At 43.2% G+C, this 18,010-nt stretch overlaps 1 protein-coding gene across 1 annotated transcript; it reads right to left on the bottom strand.

The window, feature by feature from the left end:
• Positions 1-343: 343 nt before the first annotated feature.
• CFAP20 (cilia and flagella associated protein 20) lies at positions 344-12,504 on the bottom strand. Its single transcript, XM_082862923.1, has 6 exons — positions 12,227-12,504; positions 3,559-3,638; positions 2,735-2,846; positions 1,709-1,897; positions 1,242-1,352; positions 344-731 (listed from the first exon to the last, which is right to left on the bottom strand). Exons 1-6 carry the CDS (start codon positions 12,308-12,310, stop codon positions 726-728), a joined length of 582 nt encoding a protein of 193 aa, XP_082719049.1. The 5' UTR covers positions 12,311-12,504; the 3' UTR covers positions 344-725.
• Positions 12,505-18,010: the final 5,506 nt, after the last annotated feature.

The following is an 18,010-nucleotide window of genomic DNA, read 5'->3' as shown; positions in this document are numbered from 1 at the left end:
CAAGACACCTTCCTAAGGTGTTTAAGAGCAATCTGGAATATATGCCGTTTTGTCTAAAGCTCCACTTGGGACCCACCCCTCAGTAAGATGATTCCACTGGTGATACACTATTCAGTTTCTTTCCATTTAGTTTCTCTTGGAAGTTGTTCCAAATCAATTTCTATAGATGTCTTGTTCTTCAAGTGCTTATTGTAAGCTATTTCACAGCATGAATGTATGGGATGTTCTTTGGAAAGAGTTCTATTTTCATACCATAAAGAAAGAGAAATGTCACCATTAAAAAAGACACAAACTAAGAACAAATTTACAAACCAAGAATATAACATTTTATTCATTTCTGGATTATGAGTATTACACAGCATATACATATATTTAGATAATATATAAAACAAAGAACCAACCATAGGAAGAAATATTGGTCTGAAATTACCTTTACGGGACATCTTTAATTCTGTAAGTTCATGGTAAATGTATCTCCCCACACACAGAGGCAGGCAGCAAGATAAACTCTGGCATTCATGTATCAAAGGACAGCTTATCCCCCACTGTACTTACAATGCACGGCACGGTCACTGGTAGCCACAACCAGGGACGCCAAGGAGCAGGTAAAAGAACTGCAGCACAGTGAACTAATATAAATATTTGTTTTTTGCATTGTCCTCCAGATAGTTTCCTTTTTAAACTAAGAGTCACATCCAGGGTCTATCCCTTGAGTGGCATTCCAGTTATTGCTGAAGGGGAAAGAAAAAAAAATAGAACAAAGGCATCAGTTTAAGTTATTAGAAAACAGACGGTCAGTGCCACTGACCCCCTACCTCTAGTGACACTCAAGGGGATGCTGGACTGTGGGGAGATGCATGTGTGTCACCAGTGGGCAGGCATGTAAGCACCCATCATCGTGTCAGAGGGGACAGATCGGCTGATAGTAATTTGGGGCTGATGAAGAGGTTCAGATGGAGATATTCTGCAAGGAAGGCCTGGGAGCAGGAAGCAGAAGGATGCCCCCCAGGAGAGACGGTATCACTTCATGGAGGTGAGACAGCAGTAACAGAGCATTTCATGGGATCATTCCTGATTCAGTGCTGGTGGTGGAAGACCTAAGATCTTATGATGTAAAAGTCCTCCATACTCCATGTCAACACAGAGAGGCTCTGCAGCTGAACTTGTAGAACAGAGCACTTTCCAGGGACACAGCTTCTACAACTCACTGTCTGGCCTTCCTCTGAGGAAAGCTGGCTTACCTTTGCCTTATTCTGAACTGGGAGATACAGTTTGAACTCTGCTGGCAGTTCGTCTTCTGAGTAGAGTCTGTCTGAGAAGTAAACCCGTCGGATGCGACAGTTTGCATGGATCTGTGGATGCAAGACTTAAAATAAGTCTCAAAATATGATTGTCTTTCCTCTTTTCCTGATGTTCCTTGAGCCCCCCGCATGGTGCCGTCAAAGCTTCACCTCTGTGGCATCTCCTCAGCGTGGCTTAGGGGTAGATTTTGACAAGAGGGAGATTTTACTTGCTGTATTCTCCCACTGTATCTGAGCAGATTCCTGAGAAGGTCCTGGGCCTCTCTGAGGTGAAAGCCCCCTGGACCGTGACTTGGGAACTTTAGCCAGAAACCCGCACTGTTCTGTCACCTGGGTCACAAGCCAGTAACAAACAGAGCCTAGACCCCTCTCCCATTTGGGGCTCCATCTGGAAAAGGAGCCAGTACCTGCACCCTGAGGGTCTCAATGTAATTTGTGCCATATGCCCGCCGAGTGAAGTCTGACAGGTTGAACTGAATCTGGTTCCAGCCGTCATCCAGCCGCATGGGCATGGTACAGATGAAGGGTTTGACCCTGGTGGTGCTCTGGTAGTTACTTGCCCGAAACCGCCGACGCACATTCTTGTCATCTAGTACCTATGAAATATAGAGAAGAATCACATTAACTCCATCTTGGAAGAAGCAAACAACCTTGATAAGACGGGGACTTGAAACTCCCACAGCCTGGTTTCCCAAGGCTGAGACCCAAGGGAGAATAAACAAACCAGATATAGGTCACACTGGATGCAGACGGCCCGGAAGTAGCTAGTTTATCTTGTCTGTTGCCAAGACAACACCAGCTGCTTATGACATATGACACATGCATCAGGCCCCCAGACCATAGCATGATTCCATAAACATTCTTCCCTTTGAAAAATTAAAAAAGCTAGACTTGAGACCAACAATAGCCCAGTATTAAATAGTAACTTCCCAAATGGACACTACTCTAACCCTCAAGCTTTGAACTCTTGTAGCTATTGATTAGATTTTCTAGATGCTTACTGCTTCTTTTAAAACTTGGCATTAAACTTTGATTGATAATACCAAAATAATAATGCCATAATAATAATGCCATAATAATAATGGTTGCGGGCTTCCCTGGTGGTGCAGCAGTAGAGAGTCCGCCTGCCAATGCAGGGGACATGGGTTTGTGCCCTGGTCCGGGAAGATCCCACATGCCGCGGAGCGGCTGGGCCTGTGAGCCATGGACGCTTAGCCTGCGCGTCCGGAGCCTGTGCTCCGCAATGGGAGAGGCCACAACAGTGAGGCCCGCATACCGCAAAAAAAAAGGTTGCATCAAGTGTACAGCAGAGGCAGAAAAGAATACATACAAAAGGATAAAGATACTTTCCTGCGGCCACTTTTCTCCTATAAATTGACAGGACATCTCTTTGGTATAGCCAAGAGTGTAGAGATTCATGTGCACATACTTACCTGTACTTCAAAGGTAAAATATTTCTTCAGGTTTTTGATAATCATGACAAGGAAGGGAAGTTTAATTCCCAATGTTTTCTTTGGGTCTGCAGGACATGTGATATATGTGGTGCTGTAGAAAGAGGAAACACCAATAAACACACTACTTGCCTTTTCCTTTGTGGTATGCACAGCAATAACACTCAGTCCAAGAGGATAAATTGGAAGGCAGATCTAAAAGATCCAGATATGTCATCCAATGATCCCTCAACCCTTAAGTTAAGCTAATGTGTTAAAAAAAAGTGCTGGACTCTGAAACAAAAGTTTAACATAGCACTAGACATCAACAATAAAATATCTGAGAAACAAAGCCAGACCAGTGGATCTGCAAGTTCTTCCAGTGAAAAAAGATTTAATTCTGGTCTAAGAAACTATCAAATGATAGAAAACCAAAACTAAGACCATTGTAACACTGAAAACTACCCTGGCCATCCACTGGATGATTACTGTAAACCCATACCTCCACATAAACACATCTGGGTTAAATATTAATAACTAAGACTTATACAGCACTGACTAAGTGCTAAGCAGGTTTTAAGTGTTTTATACACATTCACTTACTTAATCTTCACAATAATTCTACAAGGAAGATGTACTGTCATTATCCCTATTTCACAGGTGAGGAAACTAAAGCCTGGGGGATTAAATAACTTGCCCAAGGTGAGCTCTAAGTAGCAGAGCTGGATTCACACCAGGCAGTCTGACTCTGCAGTCCATGCTATTAACCTCTATGAATGTACTACCTCCTGGCATTCCATGTCTCTGGGAGAAGAGTGGCAACCTACCTGACATTTGTTCCTTCAATCTCTAGCACCAGGGACTGGATGTCATTATCGGTGATTCTTTTGATGTGGCCATTCCGTACCTACAAGGGATGAAATTAAACTGGTTAGTACTGAAATATCGACAAATAACTCTGTTAAGATTTTGAAGGCTGAATGGGACTATTTAAAGCAGCGGTCTCCAACCTCTTTGGCACCAGGACCGGTTGTGTGGAAGACAATTTTTTCACGGACCGGGGTTGGGGGTAGAGTGGGATATGGTGGTTCAGGCGATAATGCCAGCGATGCAGAGCCGCAGATGAAGCTACCCCGGCTCGCCCGCCGCTTACCTCCTGCTGTGCGGCCCGGTTCCAAACAGGCAGCGGACCAGTACTGGTCCGCGGCCCAGGGGTTGGACACCCCTGATTTAAAGAAAACCACAGTAGCCCAAAGGGCATAACACAGAAGTTTGTGACACGATATGTGAAAGTAAGCCATGCTATTACCTCTGTACAGGGCCCAATCAACCACCACAGGAGTTGCAGGCAATTTGGCAATCTATAAATCAGGACAAATTTCTTCCCAAAGAAATCAACTCAATTTAGATCCAGCTAACGTTTACCAAGCATCTACTATACACTAGGAACATTCCTAACAACAACGAGCTCAGTCCTAACAACAACAACAAAAATCACAAGGTCGTTGGTGTTGCTTCCACTTTACAGACGTGGACACTGACACTCAGGGAGTGCAGACGACAGACCCTAAGTAAGAGGGGCAGGATTAACGCCAGGCTTTCCACTGCCCTCCACTGCCTCACATAGTTCTCTGGCCAGAAAGGTCAAGTGCTGAGTGTCACTGAGAGGGAGGGTAGCAACCAAAAACCGAACGTATTACTACCCCAGGTTTACTTCTACTTCATGCTTCCTTGTCTTCTTTTCCCTAAGTTTCTACTTTTTCAAGTATGAATTCGAGTCCCATCTGTGCCGCACACAGAAGCCTTCTTTAGCATTTTCAGCCTACACTGACCTCTCTTCTCTCTGATTCATTTTTCTTGCTCATGTAGCCTAGACTACATAATTTAGCACTTCATCCTACATTGTTTTGCATTGTTTGCTGCATATGTAGGGGGAATATGATGGAGAGGAATCAATATTCGATACGGATTCCTCCTCTCAAAACATATTTAGGAAAGCACAATTATCTTCAAGCATTACATCCAAGCACCTTATATGGACAGAGCAGAGACATGCAAAGGCACTTCTGAGACAGGGCTGGACTGTTAGGGCTGAATGTATTAACACATGAAAAAGATCAACCAGGTTTAGAACCTGATGCATCAGAATGACAAGCATGTGGTTTTTTACTAGGTATAGTGAAAACGGCTGCCTGTGCTGTCATATTCAACAAGTCATCATGTGGCTTTCCATGAGACTTGCATATGGGGAGAGAATACAGCGTTGAGTCTGATAGTTGTATTGTTCAACACAATTATTAATAACATGGCATTCTGTCTTTAGACATCAGTCTCTGCGTGCTCTGTTCCTGTTAATTTGATCCACTTGTGGTGTGCTTGGTATTCCCCAGGTAACATCTGATATCACTGCCCATCTTTTTCTGCCAGATGCAACTGAGTCTTGTCTCCTCAAAAAAGTATAAGCTGAAGGGTAAGGACCAAGTATTAAACATCATTTATATGTTCTATAGTGCTTAGTACTCTGCTAGGCATAAACTAAGCATTCAAATATTTGCTGACTTCTGGAATCTGTCATCCTAAGAGTTGGCACATATGAAGAGATTCAAGGAGGATTTTTCAAAAATTCCTGGCCACCATGGGCTATTATGGGAAGCCAGAGATCCTAAGGTATATCACGCTAGTGAGGTTACTAGCATAAAGAATGCCTTCCCACAAATCATCCTTTGGTACCCACTGTCAGAGACAGAATGCTGAGTGGATGGGCCCCAGATCTCTGCCAGTGTAGCATTTCTGGATTCTCAAGTCACAAACATCACACTGAAGTGCTTCTCAAACAAAGCTGGCGACATCCAATGCCCTCCTGCTTTGAATTCTGGGCCTCTTTCCAAGGGAGATTAAAAGCACAAAGACTTGGATCACAAAGACTTGTAGCACATGCCAACACTGCCCACCTCATTCCCCACATAAATGCTCCCAAAGTGGCAATATTCCTCCTCTATTTGCTAGCCCACAGCTGCTGTGGAAAATCAGGCAGACTTCTTGGTAAAGGAGGAATTCATCAAGAAATTTTTCCATATAATATGTTGCAGGCAGACTGATAAGAGCTGACAGTATCCCAACAAGATGCAAATACTAATTATATAACATACCACTAATTATTCTCTATAACTTCATTCTTTCTTAAAAAGGTACCGAATGCAACAAACCAAACAGATGGTTAAATTGAAAGGATTAAGTAATTAGGGTCCAAAGACTACTATTGTTAAAAGGCAACACGTTGCAATTTAGCCAACATTGTAAGTGGGACCTCAGATCTTACATCCTGGAAGGTCTCTCTGACTACAGTCATGGGAAGCCTCCCTCAGCTCCAGAAAACCCAGCCAGGTTTCACAGGGAGGAAATGTTAAGGACGTTTGCCTTCTGCCCATCTCAAAGTTTATAGCACTCCAGTAAATGTGACTACTCAGGTCTTTACAGAAGAAAACAATGCCTTACACTGCACACAGAAGCCAACAGACTAAAAGCCAAAACAGACTCTGTGTATTCTTACACTTCTGTCCCAGGGGCAAACTAACTTTCAGTTGGACTGTCAGTAACTTCTTAAGAGAAATTCCTTTCACAACACATAAACTACCACACGCACAAACTTAATTCTTACAAAATTAATTAACATAGCCCGTAAAACACGAGAACCCAGAGGGGGAAAAGGCAGCTTTTTCAAAGGAATGCCCAACAGTCTCTCTAGAGTTTTAACCTGCTTAGTGGTGAGAACAGTCTAAATAGAGCTTTGCCCAAGGAGAAAGTTCAGTCCTCAAAGAAGAAAAGTATTCTCATATCACAAGCTGCCAGAGCTTTAAAATCAAATTAAGGTGATTTCTTAGTGAATTATGATTTTTCTTCTTTATTAAGTTCAAAGGGTTGTAAATACAAATTCACTGGAAGAAGACTGGAGTGGGGCCAGGGGTGCAATTAACCAGAGATATGGGTGGGAAACATCCCCAAACTTCTCTCTAGGCTCTAAAACTACGATCAAAGGAGAAAGAGAGGTGGACAATTTGGGGCAAGGCCTCCCAACCACTCTGGCAATCTGGCTGTCACTGCCTTAAGTTGTAAAGGTCTTCCAGGAAGCAAGCCCCTCCCCAGTCCAGCTTCTGACAAACATGTATAACAAGACACATGGACTCAGAAAGTATCAACTTCCTTTCCTTAGCTTCTTCCAGTTCAGAGGCCACTAGGCAGGCCTGGCTTTGAAATGAAGATAAAATGAACTGGTCAGCATTTATTGCACATGGTGGAAGTAGGTTTTATTTTACTTCCCTCTCTAAATTAGAAAGTGCCTATTGTTTTTGACTTGCTAATTTTTTTATTTCATGACACATTCCTGTAGTGTGGCCTATGAGTGTTTTATTCCTCCAAAATAATGATAATAAATAAAGCCAATCTTACATTTTTTAATTTCATGATCTCCTCCCCTCCCCCACCCCCGGGCCCCAACCATGAGGTGGAGGTACTTTAGAAGCTTCAGAACCCAGGCTACTGGCAATTAACAATCAGAATGGTTCTCAGCCTCTGCAGGCACCAAGAAGGGAACCTTCAAGCCCTTTTTTGCAATCACTCTCCCAGGCTTTCCATGGTTGCTGGGACAACTAATAAAGAACACTGATTTTTTTCCCCCCAATGTAAGCCCCAGGGAGGAGAGTCAAAGCTGAGCGGGGAAAATACTACTGGGATAGGGAGGAAGCTGGCCAATGCTCTATATTTCGTCAAGTGCTTTAAAAATAACACGAGTTGTATCTGTTCCCCACTCCCACCTTTCTTTTTTGTGGCTCCACCCACTTATCCTGGCAGACAGCTGAGCCCTCAGCCATCTGGCATCCTAGTCTTAATGACACATGTTCCAATTTACATTAAGCCTTTAGAGCTGTCCATTTCAGCAGGAAAGTTTCTGCCCTGAGCTAGGGGCTGGGCTCTAAGTCAGAAAACAGGCAGAGGGAGACCTCTGTGGGGAGAGCTGGGCATAGCTCTGTCTCAAGCCCTGGGCCTTGTAGGCTCCAGTGGAGTAAAGGCTTCTCTTCCTTTGCGGCACGTAACAGGGACTATCCAAACAGCAGACAGGCAACTTTGGACATTTACAAACAACCCTTTAGTAAGAACAATTATATGTATTGCTAACCAGTCTCTTCCTAAGAATGCCTTGAAAGGGCAAGTGTAACTAAAACCCAGGCCTTTGCCCAATTATAGTAAAAGCTATTTTTTGGAAAAATGAATAACATCCTCAGATTGACCCAGGGATAATCTGAAAAAAAATAGTTTTAGTACTTTCATGTCCAAATGCTCTCAATTCTACTACTAGAAATTTAACATGTACCAACAAGGTTTGCTAATTAAAAGTTAGGGTGTGGGAACTTTTTTTCTGGAGAGAGACTTTGTTCATTTTTAAAATTAGGAACTGGGAATGGGAATCTAATATTTTCCAGCAACAGCCACAAAAACTCTGGTTCTAATATTTCGTTTGGGAATGGGAAGGATCAGCAGCAGAGAAAGACAAGGTGAGCAGAAAGAAAGAGAAGCTTGTATGAGTTAACAATCTCATGTAGTAGATTTTTAGGGTATTACCAGTAAAGTCTGAAAGTTACATGTTTTACACAGGCATAAGTGGGAAAAGAACCTCCTGGTATTTTCTTTACAAACCGGAAGTAATGTTTACATTAAACATAAAAAGTCCTTTAATAATGTAGTATTTGCTGATCCCGGAAGTTAAGGGAGCATTAAGAAATCCCTAATTTCTGCTAAACTCTTGGTTTGAAAAATTACAAAGGTCTCTATCAGGAAGCTTACTGTCCAGCCAGGAATACAGATCTTGAGAAGCTAATTTCAAGTATGATGAGAAGGAAGTAGAGGTTCTATAAGTGGATATAAATTAACTTAACCTGAGGAGGTACCTTTGAGCTGAGACCTAGAGACTAATGAAGAAGGGGTAGGAGTGGGTCCCAGGAGAGGGGCCGGCAAGTACAAAAGCCTAAAGCAGGAGAGAACAGACTTCTTTCAGTTCAGTAGGAGGTCAATACTAGAAGGGAGATCCTGGGGGACATCAGCCTGGAGAACTAATTAAGCAGGTACCAGACCACAGTCTGTGTGGCCTTAGAGCCATGTTAAAGTTTTGGATAGGGAAAGCCATGGTACACTGACTAAATTATTCTCATTTCAGAAGTCTGGAGTTACTGTACTTCCTATTCCTAGGCATCTGAATATTGGGCTCAGTTATAAATTTTTCACTTACTCTTGAGCAAATGCCTCAGTTCCCTGCCCTATTTAATAATGTGTGCCATAACTGTTGCTAAGCATTTATATACATCTTCATTTAATCTCCATAACCATGAGAAGGAGGTGGATTACAAGATGAGAGAACTGAGTAGTTGAGTACTTGCTCAAGGTTACACAGCACAGGACATATGACAGAGCCAGGACGCAAATCCAAGGTGTCTGACCACACTCTGGCACTGGAGTTTCAAGGTAAGATACTATTCTTCCCCCTAAGGAACCTGTAGTCTAGTGGGAGATATACAATAAATAGGCAACTGCCATTCAGCGTGATATAGAGCGCCACAGGAGCACACAGGAGACATAAACATTATTACATTGGGAACTTAAGTTAAGCTGAGATTTGAAGGATGAGATGGGGGGAGGGGCTGAGAACTTCAGAGTGTCAGATAAATGCAGGTATTGCAAATGTAGCCACACCCCCAAAATGAATTTGCAAATTAACTGTTATTATGAATATGGCATTCACTCCTCATATTCATAAGGAGACACAGAGCCTAAATGAAGCCAAACCTAAGTTTTCAAAGACTGCTCTTCACCGTAAACAAATAACAGAAATTCTCTCTCCATAAACTCAGGAAGGAGAATAGTAAAGTTTTGTGAAATCAAAATATGTAACAACTAAAAACAGGCACTTATAGCCAATATGTACCTACTAGCAGAGGGTAGGGTCATTTCTAGATAAATGTGGACAGTCCTTCCCTCCCTCCATCAAACTTTGCCCTTATTACAACTTTGCCTTATTCGGAATCATGGGAGTGGGGAAAATGTCTTCTCTTCCCTAACTTTGTATCTCCCCAAATCTATACAATGCCTGTCACTTTGCTGTTGCTCAATAAATCTTTGATAAGAATATCAGTTCCCAGTGTTTCCCCTTCTGGACTGGATTCCCAACACTTTCTGAGGACTTTATAATACAGCTGAGTAAAGGAACACATACACCAAAGCCTATGGATCTGGCCCCAAACTTTCCTTTCTTCCTCCCTTTCCTTCTCTTGCCTCAAGGGGGAAAAGTTCACAGATAAACACTTTTCAATCTAGTCTAAATAAGAAGAGTAGAAACATATAATTTATTTTTACTATTATGAGAATTTTGCTTAAAATGAGTGTTTGCTTAAAATGAGTGTTCCTCTAAAGGTTTTCTTTGCCAAAATGTCTGCTTAATTTACTCCATGTAACCCTGCCAGTCGATCTTCTAACAATGTTTTCACACAGGTTTATGTTATTAGGGTACCATCCGACCTCTAGTGGCGTTGTTAAGGGACACAGTGCACCATGGTTACTCTGCTTTTATATTCCGTGTGCAAACATGTTGACTACTCAAAAAGCTGCATTTGAAAAATAAAACACACTACAAAAGATCAAGCCCAGAAGGGTTAAAATGGGGCAACTCTGATAAAAGTTTCACCTGATAGAAATGCTGAGGCCTCTCTACCACTGGAATTCTTTGTGTTGGTAAGTTCTCTGACCTGCTCTGAAAACCTCTCCTCCTAGATCAAGCCCCATTCTCTATATCAATTGCCTCATATTGACACTTTGGTTACAATCCCAAATTCAACTGGCATACAATCCACTCTCTCCTTGCCTTTGGACAGTCCAAAATTAAGTCAAGCCACAGCTGAGAAGCCATCATCTTTACAAAGTTCCCAGGTACACTCATTCCGGGTTCTCTTTGTAGAGGTACAATTTCAGAGTTTAAAGTGTTTTTTATTCCAATGTGAACAAAACCATGGAACTGAAAAACTCAGTAAAATGTAGGAAAACAGTTAAGGAACTGCTCTCTTGGGTAATAAGTAACTCTTGGCATTAGCTCTAGTTTGTGGACAGAATCACTGTGAAAGAGGAGAGCTGGTCAGATTTCTCACACATGCATAAGGCCAAACTCATTACATTCAGATCTTTCAACTATCTTATAAAAATGACATTGTGAACACACCACCCCCAAAGCTGCTCTCAGAAAGCAGAATTCCCTAGTGACAACAGGCAGAAGGCTGTCCATGTTCTCTCCTCATCTCTATGTGGCCCCAAACCTTCATCTGTGGATAAGGGAAGACAGGGAATTGTTCTGAGATGATATCCAAAATTCTTGGCCTCATTACCAATGAACTGCTTATTTAGATTATCCTACATTCTTCTCTATAAAAACAGCATTCAACATACCACCTCTCTCCATTGTCCCCGAAGGAGTGCAGTACTAAGGTTATACCCTAAATCACCTGTCTTCCAATGTACAGTGCTTTATATTAACTTATATTCAAAAAAGGTACGGATGACTGGGAATTTGCATGAGAAAGGAAATATCAAAGTAATTAAATGCAGACCAACTCATAGATTGCTAGGCACACGTGCCCCCAATCAACATCTCCAAAAAGTGGACAGGGTCCCCATCTCCCAGAGTCAGTGAAAGTTATCATCTAGTGGATGCCTGAATAAAGAGGATGAGGCTTGTACCTGGCGTTCAGCTTGTTAACCCAGACAACACTTTATCACCATTTTGCAACCTCTCTGATGGAGATCAGCCACTGAAGGCAGAGTACAGACCCCAAGTCACAGTGAGTGTGGAGCAGGTGCCAAAGGCCACCGAATTCCGGCTTGGCTGGGATCAGTGGGAGGAAGGGAGCAAATGAATGAAACCCAAACATAACTGAGTTCAGGCTGTGCCTCTATAAGGGGGCCTGGAACAAAGGCTCTGTGTCTAGTGCCCAGCACAGTGCCTGGCACAACACAGGATATCAGTAAATATTTGTGAAATCAGTGAACAGCGGTTCCTTTCATCTGCGCGTTCCATTCCACAGCGGTTCCTTTCATCTGCGCGTTCCCGAAGCAACCTCACGTGAGTTTACGCTTTTCATGCCGTGAGACGCGCACTATCGACCCCACCATATAGATGCGGAAACCGAGGCTGAGGAACCGACGGGCCCAGTCAAGTCTGCCGCGAGGGGCAACTGTCCTAACCACACTACTGCCGCAGGACACTTAAACCCCAGGCACGCCCACCCCACAATGCAGCCCCCGCGGCTTACACGACGCCCCCACCTCGCGCCTCAGTCACGCCAGGCTGGGGACAGGAGACAGCAGAGACCGCCCGGCCTCCCCCAGGCGCCAGTTCGACACAACTACCCGCTACCCCGGGCCCAGCCCCGGGCCCCCGCCCCGCCGCCCTCAGCCCCTGACCTTTTTGTCCCAGATTTGCAGGGGCTTGCTGCCAATGCTGTAGAGGATAGAAAGGAAGCCGCTCTGGAACGTGTTCTTGAACATCTCGCCCGCGGCCTTCTCCTCAGCCGCGCCGAAGACGACCTAAATACTGGCACCAAGTGGTGAAGGGAAAACAGGGAGCTGGCCCTAGTCCGAAGAAAGGACGCTGCACTCCTGACCTCCCGATCGGTAGCCACAGACAGCTGGACTTGGACACGCGACGCTGCGTCCGTGAACTTCAGCTCCCATAAAAACTAAGCCACCTCAACACGGAAACCACAGCAACTGCCTCCCGCACCGTTCTCCCCTCCTTAAATGGAGGCGGTGGCCGCCCGCCGCCTGCGATGGATCCCTCCGCCCCCTGAGAGCGCTGAGCCCAATCCCGCCACAGGGCTCACAGACTTCCTGTTCCTTCCGCTTAAGCCCCGCCCTAGTTCCGCCTCCTCGTGAAAAGAACTCCTTTGCCAAGGGACTATTTTTCCATCGTGGTCCCATAGCTGCTTTTAGAAGGCGGAAGGAGACAGCATTATAGAATATCTCGTTAGAAGCTACGTAGTGTCATGGAAACCTGGCGGGGGTGGGGTCAAAGCGCGTAAAGGCCAGGCCCCGCCCCCTAAGGGGCTAGGAGGAGTTACAAAGGCAAAAGAAAAGTGACGAAAGGCACGGAAGGTGGCTCGGATAAGCTTACCTGGTGTCCTGAGAATGACAAATAAATACTTGTTGGCCGAGTACTGGATAAGGTTAAAGCAGCTAACCAGTATTGCGCACTAACTGTGCTAAATGCCTTATAGGCATCTGCTTTAATTATTGACAGGATCGTTATGTTATGAATACTCCACATAACTTGTGGGATGAAGTCAAAGCAATACTTGGAGGAAAATTTATCGCCTTAAATGCGTGATTAGAAAACAAGACCTGAACATTAGGATAAAAGCAGAAATTAATGCAATTAAAATAAAGTTGAGGGCTTCCCTGGTGGCGCAGTGGTTGAGAGTCCGCCTGCTGATGCAGGGGACACAGGTTCATGCCCCGGTCCGGGAAGATTCCACATGCCGCGGAGCGGCTGGGCCTGTGAGCCATGGACGCCGAGCCTGCGCGTCCGGAGCCTGTGCTCCGCAACGGGAGAGGCACAACAGTGAGAGGCCAGCGTACCGCAAAAAAAAAAAAAGTTGAGTTGGTTGAGTTGGATCAACAGCTGTTTTTTTTTTTTTAAATCAATTAATTCTTAGAATTTTTAAAAATAAATTTATTTTTATTTTTGGCTGAGTTGGGTCTTCATTGCTTCTCACGGGCTTTCTCTAGTTGCGGCAAGCAGGGGCTAATCTTCTTCGTCCCGGTGCACGGACTTCTGCTTGTGGTGGCTTCTCCTGTTGTGGAGCACAGGCTGTAGGCGCACAGGCTCACTAGCTGTGGCACATGGGCTCAGTAGTTGTGGCTCATAGGCTCTAGAGCGCAGGCTCAGTAGTTGTGGCACACAGTCTTAGTTGCTCCGTGGCAATGTGGGATCTTCCCAGACCAGGGCTCGAACCCATGTCTCCTGCGTTGGCAGGCAGATTCCTAACCACTGCGCCACCAGGGAAGCCCTAGAACATTTTTAAAAAGACATAAAATAAGCTATGGTATTTCAAGGGTGGAAGAAATCCCAAATGTTGGAAACCAGTCACTCACTGAGCACTTACCTGGATATTACTCTGTGTTCAGGCCTGTGTTGGGTATTGTGGCTGACAGAAAGGAGTTTGCAGCTAACTTCACTGTAACAACTAATGTCATCATTGTAATAACTAATAATTCCTAACATCAACTGAGAATTTATTTTGTGTCAGGCATATAATAGAGTGCCTTAGCCTTTATTAAATCATTTAATCCTCATGGCAATGCCGTGAACAGTCCAACCAGAATTTCCAGACAGAAGGAAAAATATGGATCTTATTACAGCAGAAAGTCAAAAATGTTTATACAAAGCTGTTATTTTTGGATGATTTCTGAGGACTCTGTATAATTCAGGTCAGTGAACAATTTATCCCTTAAGGTTATTAAATTTTTCAAAATATCCTAGGGGGAAACACAATTACTGTACATTAGATTTTCATGTGCACCTGAGTCTATTGCAGGATTTTTAAATTCTGCTCTCTTGAACGCAGACAACACCAAATGCTGGTTAGAATGTGGAACAACAGGAACAGGAATTCATTGCTGGCGGGAATGCAAATTGTACAGTCACTTTGGAAGACAGCTTGGAGATTTATTACAAAACTAAATATACTCTTATAGGATTCAGCAACGCCACTCCTTGGTATTTACCCAAAGGAGTTGAAAACTTATGTCCATATCAACACCAGTACACAGATGTTTATAGCGGATTTAGTCAAAGTTGCCAAAACTTGTAAGTGACCAAGACATCCTTCAGTAGGTGAACAGCTAAATAAACTGGTACACCCAGACAGTGGAATATTATTCAGCACTAAAAAAGAAAATGAGCTATCGAGCCATGAAAAGACATGGAGGAAACTTAAATGCATGTTACTAAGTGAGAGAAGCCAATACAAAAGGCTACATACTGTATGATTTCTACTATATGACATTCTAGAAAAGGCATGGAGTCAATAAAAAGATCAGTGCTTTCCAGGGGTAGGGGGGTGGGGAACGATGAATAGAGCACAGAGGATTTTTAGGGCAGTGAAAACATTCTGTATGATACTATAATGATGGATACATGTCACTATACATTTGTCCAAATCCATGGAATGTAAAACACAAAGAGTGAACTCTAATATAAACTATGGACTTTAGGTGATTATTATGTGTCAGTGTAGGCTCATTAATTATAACAAATGTACCACTCTAGTGGGGGATGTTGATAATGGGGGCCATGCATGTGTGGGGGCAGGAAATATATAGAAAATGTGTACCTTCCCCTCAATTTTACTGTGAACCTAAAACTGCTCCAAAAATAAGGTCTTAATTTAAAAACAACAACCTTAGAAATATCTTCAAGACCTTGAGGTAGACAAAGATTTCTTAAATAGGACACAAAATGTACTAACATAAAAGAAAATATTGATAAATTGAATGTCATTAAAATTTTAAAAGTCTGTTAATTAAAAGACAAGATTAAGAAAGTGAAAAGGCATACCACAATCTGGGAGGATGTATGTGCAATACATACACCAGACAAAAAAAATCTTTTATCCAGAATATATAAAGAACTCCCACAAATTAATAAGAAAAAGACAGAAAACCCAATTTTGAAAAACAAAAGAAAATATTCAAATGACCAATAAGCATATGGAAAGATGCTCACCATATCTTGTCATCAGGAAAATGCAAATTTAAATCATGAGACACTGCTGTAGATCAACCAGAATGGCTAAAATTAAAAGGACTGACAATACCCACTGATAGGGAGGATGTGGAGCAACTGGAACATTCATACCTTTTTTAAAAAAAATAAATTTATTTAATTAATTAATTTATTTCTGGCTGTGTTGGATCTTTGTTGCTGCACGTGGGCTTCCTCTGGTTGCTGCAAGCAGGGATTACTCTTCGTTGCAGTGTGTGGGCTTCTCATTGCAGTGGCTTCTCTTGCTGTGGAGCAGGGGCTCTAGGCACGCGGACTTCAATTGTTGCGGCATGCAGTCTCAGTAGTTGTGGTGTGTAGGCTCAGTAGTTGTGGCACACGGCCTTGGTCGCTCCGTGGCATGTGGTATCTTCCCGGACCAGGGATCGAACCCGTGTCCCCTGCATTGGCAGGTGGATCCTCAACCACTGCACCACCAGGGAAGCCAACATTCATACCTTCTTGATGGAAGTATAAACTGGTTCAGCCACTTTGGAAAACTATTTGATAATGTCTACTGAATCTAGACATACATATATACTCTGTGACTGAGAAATTCTAATGCTGGGTACCAAACAGAAATGCTTGCTTATGTCCATAAAAGACATGTACAGAAATGTTCTTAGCAATGTCGTTTATAATAGCCTTAAACTAGAAACAACTCAAATGTCCATCAACAATAGATGGGGACTTTCCGGGTGGTGCAGTGGTTAAGAATCCACCTGCCAATGCAGGGGACACGGGTTCGACCCCTGGTCTGGGAAGATCCCACATGCTGCAGAGCAACTAAGCCCGTGCGCCACAACTACTGAGCCTGTGCTCTACAGCCCGCGAGCCACAACTACTGAAGCCTGCGCACTCTAGGGCCCACGTGCTGCAACTACTGAGCCTGCATGCTGCAACTACAGAAGGCTGAGCGCCTAGAGCCCATGCTCCGCAACAAGAGAAGCCACCGCACTGCAACGAAGAATAGCCCCTGCGTGACACAACTAGAGAGAGCCCGCGCACAAAGACCCAATGCAGCCAAAAAAAAAAAAAAAAAAAAGAAGGGGCTTAGTTTGTTAACCTGCAGTTTGGGTAGAACCATTACAGAAGCAGCAAGGAATTCTATGCCCGGCCCAGAATCTCTGACCATGAACGAATCACAGTCCTGAGTTTAGATAGAATATCTCACCTTGGTGGGATAAGTGTCAGAATACACACAGAGACTATGGGAAGTGAATCAAATTCATAATATCAGTAATCCATGTCAAACAGAGGAATAAGTTTGATTATTGTGATATTTTGTTATTTAAGATATTTGAAATAGTTAACTCATTTAGAGGATTAGAGGATATGGTACTTTGAATTTAATTTGAAATGCTTAAAGGAATTTGAAATTAGGTCTGCAATTTTAGTTTTAAAATGCTAAGAAAATTTAACTACGTTTGTAAACAACGTTTGATTAAATCTATGAGTTTAGACTTCGATATGTTAGTATTTGAATGCTTAGGAAGATTTCAGCAGATTTTAGGCCTTTCATATTAGCTATTGGAAGTGTTTGTGCAAATCAGACCGATTAAATATGTGGTTTACTTTGAAATTGTCTAAGGAAACTAGATTAAGTATGTGAGCAATGTTTATGGTTTAACCCATTAAGTTTTGAATTAATTGAGCATCAAAGATTAACCAAAATAAATGTTCAAATTTACATACAAAACCAACCAGTTTGTAGTTATAACAAGATTTGTAGCCACAAGACAAAATAGATTTTTAAACATACAGCTTTTTCCTTTTTTTTATATAAATAAATTTATTTATTTATTCATTTATGGCTGCTTTGGGTCTTCGTTGCTGCGTGCAGGCTTTCTCTAGTTGCAGTGAGCGGGGGCTACTCTTTGTTGCGGTGCATGGGTTTCTCAATGCGGTGGCTTCTCGTTGCAGAGCACGGGCTCTAGGCACACAGGCCAAGTAGTTGTGGCTCAAGGGCTTAGTTGCTCCACGGCATGTGGGATCTTCCTGGACCAGTGCTCGAAGCCGTGTCCCCTGCATTGGCAGGCGGATTCTTAACCATTGTGCCACCAGGGAAAACCCAAAACGTACAGCTTTAATAACTAAGATATTATATAAAACACCCAGAACTCCAAGAATCCCTTTTAGAGCACAAAAACCCTGGTTACTTGCTAAAATCCAGTGGACAGCATCTGTTTATGTCAGTCGGAGACCAGAAACTCCAAGCACCTGGCCACTAAAGGACACAAGGGCCTTGCCACACACTGTAAGGCAGAGATTATTCTTCAGCCCTCCCTGCTGATGGAAATGGGGAGATATAGGAATGAGGTGAGGGGTTGTGCCTAGAGAATCACCCCTTATCTGGGAGCAAAGATGGAAGACTGCCCAAATGACTGGGGTGCTCAGCTAGCAGATGGAGGACTGCTGAATCCCAG

This window comes from Leucopleurus acutus (genome assembly GCF_964270905.1).
Source record: "Leucopleurus acutus genome assembly, chromosome: 20".
Lineage (NCBI taxonomy): Eukaryota > Metazoa > Chordata > Mammalia > Artiodactyla > Delphinidae > Leucopleurus > Leucopleurus acutus.
Note: the sequence above shows the minus strand (reverse complement) of the source record. Positions and strands in the feature narration are given on the sequence as shown.

Bases quoted from the DNA above. Each gene is read 5' to 3' on its own strand.
- CFAP20 (XM_082862923.1), bottom strand. From the start codon at position 12,310: ATGTTCAAGAACACGTTCCAGAGCGGCTTCCTTTCTATCCTCTACAGC. The intron at 3,639-12,226 runs GTCAGGGGCTGA...CATCCCTTGTAG, and splicing joins TGCAAATCTGGGACAAAAAG to GTACGGAATGGCCACATCAA. The intron at 2,847-3,558 runs GTAGGTTGCCAC...CTCTTTCTACAG, and splicing joins ATTGAAGGAACAAATGTCAG to CACCACATATATCACATGTC.